We start from the raw sequence: 14,952 nt of genomic DNA on the forward strand, positions 1-14,952 counted from the left end.
ATTAGAATATTCTACGTTTAATGGAAGAATTTATTTGATCGTACAATCAACAGGACCCTGGTATCACCATTATCATCATCATCATCAATCCTGTCCAAACAGATTCAACCATGCATTCAAAATATGAATTTGGATTGAATAAAACCACCACTACCAAAATCTAGATAGTAGTAGTACCCGGGTTTGGTATCCAGTCAAGTAAGTGTGAGAACAAAAGAATGTGTGAGATCTACTACTAGTTGCGCTTGCTATAACATGAACGAAATGGACACACTGTTGATATTATTATTTTGGACTGGTTTTCCGCCCCTATCACCCGTCGAACAATACTATGCCGAGACTTTAGTGTTGTAGGTCTATTCGTGAATTGTTGCGCTAGTCTGGCCAATGTATATAATATATCAATACTACCACTACATTCAACCATTTGAATTCATATCATTTAGCTATATATTGTCGAGCATAGATCATTTAGAATGAATGAAGTGAAAAAAAATCTCCAACCTCATATCAAATATTAAGCCAGTTTACGTTCGAACCTGGTTGGATGAACATTTGGTTTGTGTATGTGAATTGTTAAATGTGTGCGCGGAAAAATTGAATCTTGAAAAAGTCATGTTTAGCTTATAATTCCATTTGTTTGTTTGTGTGTCTGTTGTTTGTGTTTTATCAATTTTTTTTAATTCAATAAGAATGTGTAGTGTTCATTCTGAAAATGAATTTCAATAATGATTAAAACTGTTTTTAATTATTAAATTCTATCTATGAAGTATCAATATACCAAATCGTGCCTCATCAATCTAATTTGCCCGCCAATTTTTTAAATTTAAATTTTGGTTCCGATTCTATTCGGTTTCATTCTGTGTTTGTGTGCCTTCAAAACAAAAGAAAAAAAATAATAGCAAAAATGACGACTACAGCAACGACATTAATACAGCATACAAAACAACAAAAAAGTTCAAAATCATCATCATCATCATCATCATTGCAAAGGATTTTACCCACTAAACATCTATTGATAAATAATGGAAACATTATTGATGATAATATTGATACGAATAATAATACAAATTTAATGTGCCAGATTTTGGAATATTTTTTAAGAAATTTTATTAAAAAATCAACAATAACAACGATGACATCAACAACAAAACTGCCATTATTGTGGCCATCAATGTTGAAGCCACCGACATTGTTGAATACAAATATGTCATCATCATATTCAACAACAAATACATCCACGCATCAAAATCATTATCATCATCATCATCATCATCATAGTTCTGGACGACAACGATCGTTATCGTCTACATCAAGTTTTCTGTTGTCAACGAGTAGGCACCATAAACATCCTCATCATCATCATTATGAAGAATCGATGGTGGCGAATAACCAACATGATAATCATCATTATATTAGAGGTAAGAAGAGGTTAAAATAAAAAAAAATTGTCATTTCCAATGAATTTAGGATACACACATATGCAAGGTGTCATATGCACTAAACCAAATATTATATGCTGGTCGCCCTATATGGTTGATATATAAATAGATAGCACCAAAAGATATCCGCATATATCACATACATGTCACAATTTTTTTTTCTGAACAAAAACAACAACAAAAAAGAATGGAAAACCCATCCAACCATAACTATCGAAAATTTTCATATCAAATTTAGCCATCCAGCAGCAGCTAGTTGAACAAATAGACATGAGACAAAGCAGACTATCTGGAATTTTTTCTGTTGAAATCATCCAAATAAAATCCAGGTAGACAAAAGCAAAAAATTAACCCAAAAAAACAATGACCTCATCGATCGTTTGCATGGTCAGTGCTGTTTATTATTAGTAACATTTGATCAGGTTTTTCCCGTGTGTCATTTCGGATGTGTTTAAAAAAAAATTACGGAAGTGGAATTTTTTTTCTCTACACAATAACTGAATGATTTCATGTTTTCATCTTTACGATTGAAGCAATTAAAAAAAAAAACATTATCATCCAAAACAAATGGATGTTCACATTTCCGATTGTAAGCTCGTGTGTTGGGAGGGATGATGGTCCAGTCGGTACAGTATATTTCTGTTTTGTTCTTGTGTTTTCTTCGATCATCATCATTGATGATCGATTTATTGATTCACAGGGTGTGGTTCTATTTCTAATTTGTTGTTGTTGTTGACATATTTCAACATAATTGACAATGTTGCCGTATTGATGATTCGTTTGTTTGATTATTTGTACTGTTTGACATTTCGATTTTTTCCCCGCTTAAATCTATTACCTGTCAAAAACATCACCAAAAAAAATGCCAATATGTCATTTGTTTTGTTTTACATAACTACAATTTTTTCGTTTGTTTTATCACCAATTTAGATGATTATGATGGAAATAATGATCAACATCATCCACGAATCAATGAACTAAACATGGAAAACGGAATAATCAATCAGGAAAAAACGATATTATTAACCAATGATCGTCTTTTTCAAGAAGAAATTTTCGATAGTCAATTAGATCATCATCAAAATTATTCTCATTGTTATCGATGTCATCGCTTTTTATCCAGTTCCTCTTCATCATCTTTGAATTTCTCATCTTCTTCCTATTCCTTTTCATCTTGTTGTTTTTGTTCTGTTCATTGTTCTGTTGAATATTCTTCTTTATACAATAAGATCCCGGTTGTTGTTGTTAATGATGATGGTGAAGTTCCGTTATCTAAACATAAAAATGAATCATCATTGTCATCATGTTTGAGGCCGAATTGTTCTAATTCTTCATCCATATCAACATCAACATTATCATCATTGAATTCAACAGCAACAAATATTTCCAGTCAACAACAACAACAACAACAACAACAAATCTCCCACACCTCCTACACAATATCATCTTTAAGACAGCGACGTAGACGACGGCGACGACCATTATCAACGAATTTATTGATGATGATAAAATCCAAATCAAATGATGAACAGCTATGTTATTCAAGGCAAAAAGAAGAATCATCATTATTCTTGAAGCCATCTTCATCATCATCATCATCATCCAAACGAACAACACCAACGCCAAAAAATATCGTTACAACAGCAACATGGCCAGAAATAACATTATTGTCGTCATCAATGGCCATCAACAAAAATCATATTTTGACCATCCTTTTAAATTTTTTTCTGCAATCTGCATCCATATTCACATTATCATCATCATCATTATTATTATCCTCTCGACAATCCAACAGTCATCAACATAATCATCATCGTACACTATTGATAACAACCATGCTTCTACTTTGTTCATTCAGTAGTTTGTTACATACAGTCGGTAAGAGTTTGATCTTTTTTTTCATACTATTTATATTCTGAAACTTTTCATTTTTTTTCGCTTATTCGGTTAGAATAATAATCATCATCATTGGTTATTTTAATTACAATTTATATACATTTACTGATAGAATGATAATCCTGTGTGATGATTATTATGATGATGGCTGGTTGGCTAGATTAGTAAAAGAAAAAAATTTCTTTAAAGATAGGAAATGATCTAGAAAAATATTCATATATCACACGCACACACACACACATCAACACATGCCATCATTGTCTTAATTTTTTTTTCTTTGTTGATTGCATAGTTATAACATGTTCATATAAACAATTTTTTTTACATCAAATTTCAATTACCTGAATATGACGACCATAGGATCAACAACCATCATGTTTGCCTTTTGTTTTGTTTTGTTTCTCTCTTTCTCTATGTTGTATATTTTTACCTGAAAAAAATGAAAATTAACTATGCAGCTGCTTTTTTTCATATCCAAGTTCCGATTGCACGTGCCAGCCATCAAAACAGTACTTACCTTTTTTTATATGTATTGCCATACTGCTGCTGCTGCTGCTGCTGCTGCCAAAATAATACCATTCAACCAATCAAGATATATTTATCAAACTGTTGTTGGCTTCTGGAAATGAAATAGAGGGGGAAAAGTTCCATAATCAACAACAACCGTTTTTTATTATTATCATTATTGTGTATGTAATGCGATATTATTTCGTTCAATGCAGGGTTGGCTATTGATTGTGGTGGTGGTGGTGGTGGTGTAAAGCCTTAAACGACATATTTGATCGCGTGAAGCTCGTGTCAACTTTTTCTTTGCTATGCAATGTCGTTGCCATTGTCGTCGTCATCGTCAAGGATGATGTCGTCGTTCAAGTTGGACGGTCTCGGCGAGGACATCGACATATTCGATGGTAGCCGCTTATTGCTATTGCTTCTGCTATTTAGTCGCGTGAACTTGTGTTCATTCGCAACTATCTTTGTTTGTGTGTGTGTGTGTGTTCTTTTTGGATATTATACGAACATCTGGCGAATATATACTATTTAAAAAAATAGGAAAAAAACTTTTTATCTTGTTTGTTCCATTGCACACCCCCTCGTAGTATGTGTGTTGCATGTGTGTGTATATAAAGGAAATGATTGTAAAGTCCTGAAATGCTAACCTCCTATGATGAAGTTAGATATTTTGAAGGCTAGAAGCTTTATTTGAAGATAAAAGCATACATTCGATGTATTTTCTGGAACTAAAATTTATGCTTTGCTTCATACATCGTCTTGATAATGATGATGATGTTGGAATGGAGTATTAAAATGAAAATTATCAGCTGTCGTACACGAGTTATACACGCGCAACAAATAAAAAAGAATGAAAGTCAAATGATTAGTGAGTGTTTGTGCGATGTTTTTTTTTTTTGCTTTCCCTTGATATTGATATCTATTTGGTTCTTGAAATTTTTTTTTTTTTTTTTTTTTTTGATCAATATGTATGTTATAATCATCACATACTCACCCTCCTCCTTTCTTTTATTTTCAAAGACCAACCACGCCGATAATATTACAATCATCGATGATAATGGCAATAAAGATGATGATGATGATGATGATGGAGGTCATTGTGGATGTTTTGTAATGCCGACATCCATGACTATTCAGCTATCTATTCTATCCATTCGAATTTTATCCTCCTTGTTTTCACTTTGAATCGATGAAATGATGGCGGCTTTCGGTGTGTGTGTGTGTGTTCGTTTATTATACAATGTTTTTTTTAAAAAAAAATAGTCTTTACATTTCTTAGGTATCTTATGTATATATATGTTATTATTGTGTTTATTTGACCGAAAACGATGTCGGCCAATAATAACAACCCCAGTAACAATAGCCAAGATGAGGACGACTTAATTCGAATTTTTTTTTGATGATAAGGATGATTATCATCTTGGCCATTGATGGTTGATTGTTCAAATGATCATTTTGATTGGATATACATTTCGAATACCATTTTTTTTTATTTTCCATCATCAATGACCACACATACATATAATGCATGTATACAATCATGTCAACAAATAATGTTTCGTTGAAAATAAATAAAATCAAATCAAAAAAAAAAACAAAAAAACTACCGATTGATCGGTTAATCGAACCGAGAAAAAAAATAAAAGATTCCAATTTTAAACACATGAATTGAAATGTGTTTCGAATCTGTCTGTCGATTCCAATCATCAAAGTTTCATTGTTATCAAACATTATCATCATCATCATCATAAAGCCAAGTTTATCCTGCAAAAGACAATAAAGATCTTTTTTGCCAATTATCAAGTTTCTTTTGTTTTTTTTTCTTTCTGTTCTAGTTCATCATCTAGTTTGTCTTGATGTTTATTTCGTATTCATCAAGGCTCAGTGGCCGCCTGGATGGATGGCTATCTGGTCCTGTCCGTTCAAGGTTCACTGATTCATTCATTCTACCTGATGCTAATTCAATGTGGCCACTTGTTGTTGTTGTTGTTATTGTTGCTTTTTTTCGGCACCAATTTATACTTTAAGACGCCGAGATTGTTTTCTTTCTGTTCTTCCTTTCTGTTCTTATTTTTTTTTTCGTCATCATCATTTCAGTCGAAGCGGTCAATGAGCTTTTGAATTCTCCATTCGTCTATTTCCTTCTGAGTTGTTGTGTGTTATACATTCATACACCAACCTTAAATGTATAGACAAACGAAAAAACCGAGATATAATAAGGGCAAAAAAAATGAATCAAAAATGTACAAGCAAGTGTATATGTCTAAATGTGTATTGTATTAATTCATTGAATTCATTTATTGAATGAATGTTCATTTTTTGGTAACACACACACATTTGGTGACTTGTTGCTTATCAAATATCGAACATTCGATTCGAATTTTTATTTTCCTATATATGCTATGGGATGCAAAATTGCCGTTTCCATGGATGATGATTGTATTGTTTCTTTTCACATAAAAAAGATTCTACCGATTATTATTATGATGATGATGATGACTTGCTCGATATGATAGATATGACCTTTGACTTTATGTATGAATATGTGTATTATATAATTCTTTTTTGTGGAAATGAATATGTTTCTGTGTATTTTCCTAAGCATAAATGAATTTTCATTTCTTTCATTCTCTTGTTTTGATTTGCTGTTTCATGTAACCAACACACACACACACACACACACGAAGAATAGACGGAAAAAAATTCATTTGAATTCAAAGTCCATTAGGTCTTTTTAGATTTCTGAGACTATTTTTCATTTTATTATTTGGTAGTGTGTGTAATCCAAGAAAGTCTAATCCTCATCTTCCTTAATATACAGCTAGCTAGCAAGTCAATTACCCACCCACCCATCACATCATTGAACTAAAAAAAAGGTCAAAGAGCATATGTTAGGCCCTTTTTCTGGCCTGTTTATGTTGAATGAATGATAGACCGAAAATAGCCTTTGAAACCCGAATCTTACTACAATCACCACCATATTGGTTGTCATATGGTCATCGATAATGAATAACGACTACCATCAAAAAGAAGAGCAATGATGAAAGAAAGAAGAAAAAAAGATCAAAAGACATTTAAATTTTCTTCTTTTTTTTTGTTGAAAAAACACGTGCCCAGTTTTTTTTTTGTTTCGTCGTTAGTACAAGATGGACCAATGAACATATGTGTCATTCGAACAAACGAAAAAAAATGAATAAATTGATCTTTATGATGATATACTTAACCCACTCAAGTGTGGCACGTGCCATACACAATTATATGGTTCAAATATACATTTACACACACACTTATACTTACAACAAAATGAATTAGCTAGACTATGTGAATAACATAATTGTGGAAGTTCATAAAAATCAATGTGGTGTAAATATTCTTTTTTTGGGATATTTCCAATATTGTTGATGACAACAACAACAACGACGACGACGACGATGATGATGATAATGACAGCTGTTGCGCTATCAACAACCATCATCATCATCATCAACAACAACAACAAAATAAAAAAAAACTTATCAAATGGATCACACATGTTGTTGTTAGTATTTCGTTGACGATCATCATCCGGACCAAATCTAGTATGTCTTCCGTCTTTAAACCATTATCAACTACGATCTAATGGATATATTTCAATATAACTGACTAAAGGATCTCTATATCATTTAAATTCTATCTACTCTCTCTCTCTCTCTCTGTGCGTGTGTTCAGAATAAAGATATTATTCATTTTCACTCATTGAAATTGTATCGTTAAAAAAAAGTCATATTGATCATAAAATAAGGAAGAAAAAAAAATGATGTGTTTGATAATAACGTTTTAGAGGAAAAAAAATGATAGCTCCAAAGTTTTCATCTCTTGTGATAATCATGATCGTAGGAGTGTTTTTGTTTGTTTTCTCTCTCTCTCCGTGTGTGTGTGGGAGTATTCATTCATAAACAATCATGAAGATGAAAAATAAAATTAGATTTTCTTTCATACATCCTTTATCATTTACCCTGTGACAATAATTTCAAATTTAAAAAAAAGAACATTGTCAACTTAATTGAATGAGTTATTTTTCGTTGCAAAACAAAATGTGAAAAATTGATGATTTTGACCCTTTAATTTTTTTTTTTTTTTTTTTGATAATTGAATATGAAACGAAATCAAATATTAATTATTTTTTTTCTTATTATTCAGGTATGTGTGTGTAGTTTGTACGTGGGAGTTTTTCTTTATATTTTTATATCAATAAATCTTATGATGATGACCAGTAGAAAAAGAGAGAGAGAAAGAAAAGTAGTTTATTCAAGACAAACAAAAACTTACTCAAGAACTTTTTTCAAATTCCATAAGTCAAGATAACTTCGAATCGAAAATTATCAACAAATCAAAAATTATTTATTTCACTTTGTTGTCACCGTATAATAACTTATTTTATCATTCATCATTCTATGTTTATTATTGATATCCTTAGCCATAATGGTTTTTCCAAAAGTTTTTAATAAAAATTTCCCAAAAATTCATATGACCATATATTTGTGTATTTATCATTTCCAGGTGTGTGTGTGTGTGTGCATGTGTGATAGAGTTTGTTAATTTTGATCCACATATGAAAATAATACACATACGTACACAGACACACATGGTATGGTGATGTCGAATATTTCGTAAAAAAAAAAAAAATTTTTTCCTACTTTTTAAATCGGCAGCTGTGCTGTGCCTGTAGGTGTGTGTATGTATGTATGTGTCTGAATGTATGAACTTTGCACTCTTGTATTCCGAGTGTTGAGGGGACATATGGTCTAATTTTTTTTTTGCTTTTCTTTTTTTTGTTTTGTTTTGATTTTTGTTTTTTTTTTTGATCGATTCAACATGGATCGAACGGTAAATTTTTAATGAAAGTTAATAGTGATCATGATCAGGTGGTTTGTATGAAAAGCAGGATGAACAAAAAAAAAAAGAAAACAAATCATCACTTTTATAATACTAGAGAGGATTATAGTGTGAGTCATAAAAATAAAAAAAAATACATTAATGGGTCATATTTAATGTTTGAAAAATAAAAAATAAACAAGAGACCGTTATATCAAACTTATAAAAAAAATACAGCAAACAGTAATCAATTCATTATTCAATTATACATTTGGTTATTCAATAAATGGAATCACGTATGATCATTTTGTGTGTGTGTGTGTTTGTCATCATGATAATGATTCTTTTTACTCCTGTTGTTATATAATATAATGGTAATTTCATTATTTTGTTAGTTCTTATTGATTCATGTTTTGTCATCATCATCAATTTACATATGTCGTACGTATACGTACGTATATAATATCTATTTTATGTTTTTTCTTTCATTTCCTGTCATGAATCGTGTGTAAAATATGTGCAACAGGTATAATGATTTTACATCATTACTTTTATTTTTTTCGTTTCACCATCAGTTGGTAGGGAGTCCATGATTACATCAGTTGTGTGTGTGTGTGTGTGTGTTTGTTTGCTATCTTGGGTTATTTGGATTGGTTTTGCATCGTTGCACGCATTGAGCCTTATTTCCTATAGCGATGATGATCACAAACTAACTGCTACAGGGAATCTTTTTTTTTCATTTAATTCATTTCAGTTTGTGATTTTGTTTATTTTAAATATACTTGTGTTTATTGTAAAAATAAAAATACCAATTTATGAGATGATGATGATGATGAGTAACCGAATGAAAATTTATAAGGGTCACCACCCAACTCTCATTTTTATTTTTTGTTGTGGCAATGAATCATCATCATTTCGGATGTATTTCAATGACATTCTATTTTTTTTCATTTTTTTAATTTTTTTTTTATGATTAAATTTTGATTCTTCATAACATGTTAATGTTTTTCTTTCGTTGTTTGTTTGTTTATCTATTAAATCAATGAACAGAATCCTGTTCATCAAGGTCGACACCAAAACCACGTCCACCAGCGCCAACAACTCGTCCAAATATTACGTTCCAAACATATGCATGTCCAGAAGCATATGCAAAATGGTATTGTTTAAATGGTGCCACTTGTTTTTCTGTCCGAATCGGTGAATCTATACTGTATAATTGCGAGTAAGTTTATTTTTTTTAACTGTGAAAAAAAAATTTGAAATTCAATTTTTTTTTCTATAATTCTCAAATTCTTTTTTTTCGTCGTTTAGATGTGCCAATGGCTATATGGGACAACGATGTGAATTCAAAGATCTTGAAGGTTCATATCCTGGTATGCGTAAGTTCCAATTTTTTCTCTGTGCCAAACATACTTTCCTGTGTTGAGAGGAAATTATTCTTCTTTATCAATGTTTTTATTGTTTTTTCATGTGAATTTTTTTTTCTTATTTATTTCCGACATTTAATTTAAAAATATAGCATCACGTGAATCAAAAATCCTGGAGGCCGGTATTGCTGGCGGTGTCATCACAGTGTCCATAGTATTTGTATTTGTAATCTTATTATCATACAACGCCTATCTAAGGTTAGTAGTATTTTTTTTTTTGCTCACTTCAAATAAAATTAAGTGGTAATGATCTAATTCCGTTTCGTATCATTTGTGTTTACTGTTTTTTTTCTATTATTATGTGACGATTTATATTCTTGTTTATATCATCATGTGTAAACCGAAATATAGAAATCAGATGAGAATGAAATCCACATCAATGACGACTCCCTTGTTACGATCATCGTCGACAGACCTGAACAGTGATTTTTCCATTTATCCACCACCACAGCCATTGTTGTATCAGAAAAAATCCGGATATTATTCAACATTCAGTCAACAACAGCAGTTACCGTTCAGCCAACCGAACAATAATGATAATAATAATTTGACATTAATAACGACAAGGAAAACGGCAAATTGTCAATGTATATTACCATTCAATGGAAACAAACATATAAATCATCATCATCATCATCATCATCAACAACAACAGCAGCACAATTATCATCTAATTATTGATGAGAAGAAAAAATTCGGAAATATTCTACTGGTATGTATTTGATTGTGAGACAATGATGACAAACATGTAAAAACAAAATTCTAAAATTTAAATGTTTTTTTTTCAAAATTTCTTCTTTATTTTTCCATTTTTAGGATCTGGAATATAGTACAAATGACAGATAACGATAAAACAACAGTTTATGGAATCAAATCAATAAATAAAATGAAATGCTACAAATCTACTGATTAACCAATCAAGAAAATTTTTAAAAAAAAATTCAACTAGCAATCGATAATGTTATAAAATAATTCGTTTTGTTAATCATTCGTTTTCTCTTTTTCTCTACACACAAAAATCATTGAATACAATTTTTTCTATTAATTTATATACTATTCTTCATTATTTATTCATACTTTTCTCAAATACCCTGCATTTATGTCGTTCATTCATCATTAATTTCTTTTATGTTTTTTCTTCTAATTATCAACCATTATTATTATGTATAAATATATAGAAATCCATTGATTTTGATAATCAATGAATGATCATAATTTCATTTTCTTCATTAATTAATCCTCATCTTTTATTATATTTCAATTTCATACATTCAATCATCATTCAATTCAATTCCTTTTAGCAAGTAATTTATGCAATTATATTGTATTATGTATTATACTATTTAAATTGATTATAAATACCGATTCAGCCTTTGATCCTTTTATTTTCACACATATAATAAACAAACACATCCTTTATATAGATATTTTTTCTATCGTACATACATACATAAACAACAGAAATAATCAAAGTATAATTCAATTATGACAAATTATTTCACATTTTGTATGATAAATTCCTTCTTCTCTCTCTCTCTCTTGACTATATTTATCGCTCTTTATCTTCAACTTAGATTGATCAATTAAATTTTTTTTTCATGTTCTTCCAATCATTTTTGTGGCATTGAGAAATTCTATTATTTTTGTAAATGATAAAATTCCATAGAATCTTGAATTTAATTTCAAGATGTAATTAAATTTACATCTTGCCAAAGGTAATTTAACTTTTGACTAATTTGGCTATACAAGAATCCCGATTTGAAGATAATTTGAATGGTGGGCAATATCCACATTGGAATAAGAACAAAAAAAAGACAATATAAAGAAAAAAAAACAAATCAAAGATAGATAGATAGAATCACAAGTCCTCATTGGTAGATGATGATGATCATCATCATCATTTAGATTCACTGAACCGTGTGTTTGTGTGTATGTATGTAATCATTCTTATTTGGTTCATCGTCATCATCATTTTCTATTTTTATGGCTATTATTTTTTTTCTTAAAGAAAAAGAAAATTTTTTTTTCTAATTCCACTTCGTAAGCAATTGATTGTTCAGGTAGTTTTGTATGTCATTCATTTTATTTGTCTTTTTTTTGTGTGTGTGTGATATAATCAGGTAAATGAAAAACGAAACAAAAATAAAATAAAATAAGACCCGATACCGATAACCAAATACATATGAAGACCATTTTTCAAAATGTGTGTGTGTTTGTGTTTATTGTGTGTAGATCTGTCGGTTGGATGGATGAACGAACGAAATGGAATTGTACAATTAACAAACCAACAAGGTAACATTATGATTCGCATCAATGAACATTGAATTGAATTGAATGAGTAAATGAAAGCAAAACAAAGCAAAAAAAAACTTGAAGATGAAAAAACAAATTTCAAAACAATTTTTTTTTTCAAACACCAGTAGCAGAACCAAGGAAAAAAAATTGACAGAAAAAAAACGAACAAAACATCATCATGGCTACGAACCTAATAATCTATCTGCTATGTCTAAGATGAATTCTGTGTTAATATTGTTTGAAACCAAATTTGGCTAGAATTAATCGTCCCTTTTTAATGATCATTCATTCATAGCTCGTGTCAGCTTTCATTCATAATCAATTATTATGGTTATGATAATTATTTTTTTTTTTAAAAAGCAAAGCCACATAAGAAGAAATAAATGTATTTATATTTAAAATATCATCAGACCATAACCAGAGGTAAATCAGTATAAAATGCGATCAGATTATCTAAGTGATCAGACACACATAAACACATCTATAATCTAATACACATGAAATCCGAATGTTAAAAAGGTAATACAATGAAAATGAATTTAAATTCCAAAAGAGAAACCCAATTTAACCCAGTTGAACAAAAAAGACAAAGACGACCATAACCATAACGATGATATTTGAAACTTTGCTTCAATTTTCTATCATTTCTATTGATATATTTCTATTCATCTTATTCATTATGTCAAATGTCGACAATCAAAATGGTAAGAAGAAAGATAGAAAGAATATGAATGGTTCTCCTTTTTTTTCATAATCTATCACTGGAAAAAAAGAACATTTTTTTTATTCAAAACTTTCTAATCAAAAAAAAAAATTTCTTATGTCAAATAAACACACACACACACACACACACACACACACACACATAGAGACAAAAACTTTGGCGGCTTCTTTTTTTTCTTTCACCAATTTTCAAATGAATGGAATAAAAAAAAATTGAAAATGTTTTACCTGTTTGTTCCAGGACCCAATTTTTCACTTCTTATTTTATTTAACAGTTTGTGTTGGTGCGTGTGTGTGATCAAGAAGAGAATTCAAAGAATGAACAACAAAGGTTTGGCCCATGATTTTTTTTCTCGTCTATATTAGGGCCTATATAGGAGAAACGACTTGGATATTAAAAAGGTATTTTGGAATTTGATTGAAAAATGACCAGGTAATTTGAAGTAATATTAACAATAACAATAACAAACAACAACAACAACAAACATAAACCTCGATAGGTAGTCGATTGTCAAATGACAGTAACGATTCGGAAAATAACAATAACAGAAAAAAAATGTTTAAAAAAGAGTTGAAAATTATTTTTGTTTAACATTGTTCTGTGAAAAGAATTTTTTTTTTTGTATATGATGATGATGGTGATGATGATGACTACGTTTCTGATGATCATTATGATCGACAAAAATAAGACCACACACACCTTTTTTTTCAACACCGCCCACACCCATCTCAAAGAACAAAAATTCATTTGAGATTTAGCAAACAATAATTTGATTGCAAAAAACAACGTTCATTTAACCGAAAACATTTTTTTTCAATTCATGGATCAATTTTCATCGCCAATTTTTCCAAAATAAAGATATCAGAAAAAAAATCGTTACCTGTCATCATCATCATCGGTACTTATTCGAATATTAATGGATTGGATTGAATGTTTTTGAAATAATCAAGTCATATAATTTTCTTATATCAATCAAAACAAAACAAAATAGAAAAAAATACGGTTGATTGATTTCATTTGTTTCAGGAATCTCTATGTGGTGTCTCAATGTCTTTTTTTAAAAAAATATTCAGTGTTTTTTTGTTGTTGTTGTTGTTATTGTTACTAAATGAACCTGTTATTACCAGGACCCGAATTGCCGACAACACACACACATACACTGGACACACACAAACAAAACACACACACTATGGTGAAAAGAAAATTGGGCAGAAAATTGGCTTCATTTAAAGATTCTATTTCTCACGAATCGAATCATTTCAACACACACACACAAAAAAAAGAACAAAAACTTCAAGTTTATAGAGCTAAAAAACAGATATGAAAGGATAAACTTTTTCGCCTCGAATTTTCCACCTTCATCCCCAACCACCACCACCACCACATATTAATCATTTGTGAACAACATAAACATGGTGAATGTTTTTCTTTTCATGACATGTATATTTGTATGTTGGGCCTAATTAATGGTCCTGGGTCAAATTGATAAAGAATTGGGGGGTATTGAGACCGAAAATAAAAGGGTAATGGTTTTTGACCAAACCCAATAACAACAATGACGACGACGGCTATGTCTTGATCATCATCATCATCAACAACAACAACAACAATAATCAATGAACAACAAGTTCCAAATGGAGAAAACGATCGAGTGAGAAAAAACCCGATGAAACCTCCTGGGTTTTTCTCGTCTTCTTCTTAATAATTTGTGGGGCTATGCAAAATCAAGGCTTCAAGTTCTCTAGTTAGCATATTGTTGAAATTTATATCGATTGGTGGTCGCCAATAGTGAATGTTTTAATCA

At 30.3% G+C, this 14,952-nt stretch overlaps 1 protein-coding gene across 2 annotated transcripts; it reads left to right on the top strand.

The window, feature by feature from the left end:
* Positions 1–554: 554 nt before the first annotated feature.
* LOC124497915 (uncharacterized) lies at positions 555–11,736 on the top strand. 2 transcript variants are annotated; one of them, XM_075728462.1, is made up of 7 exons: positions 555–1,421; positions 2,373–3,320; positions 9,753–9,924; positions 10,014–10,081; positions 10,222–10,327; positions 10,481–10,841; positions 10,946–11,736. In XM_075728462.1, the coding sequence occupies exons 1-7, from the start codon at positions 908–910 to the stop codon at positions 10,973–10,975; spliced, it is 2,199 nt and encodes a 732-aa protein (XP_075584577.1). In that variant the 5' UTR covers positions 555–907; the 3' UTR covers positions 10,976–11,736. The 2 variants fall into 2 exon arrangements, with proteins under 2 accessions (XP_075584577.1, XP_075584578.1); XM_075728463.1 differs by having other exon boundaries at positions 10,014–10,075.
* Positions 11,737–14,952: the final 3,216 nt, after the last annotated feature.

The sequence above is a fragment of the Dermatophagoides farinae genome, chromosome 2 (assembly GCF_024713945.1).
Source record: "Dermatophagoides farinae isolate YC_2012a chromosome 2, ASM2471394v1, whole genome shotgun sequence".
NCBI lineage: Eukaryota > Metazoa > Arthropoda > Arachnida > Sarcoptiformes > Pyroglyphidae > Dermatophagoides > Dermatophagoides farinae.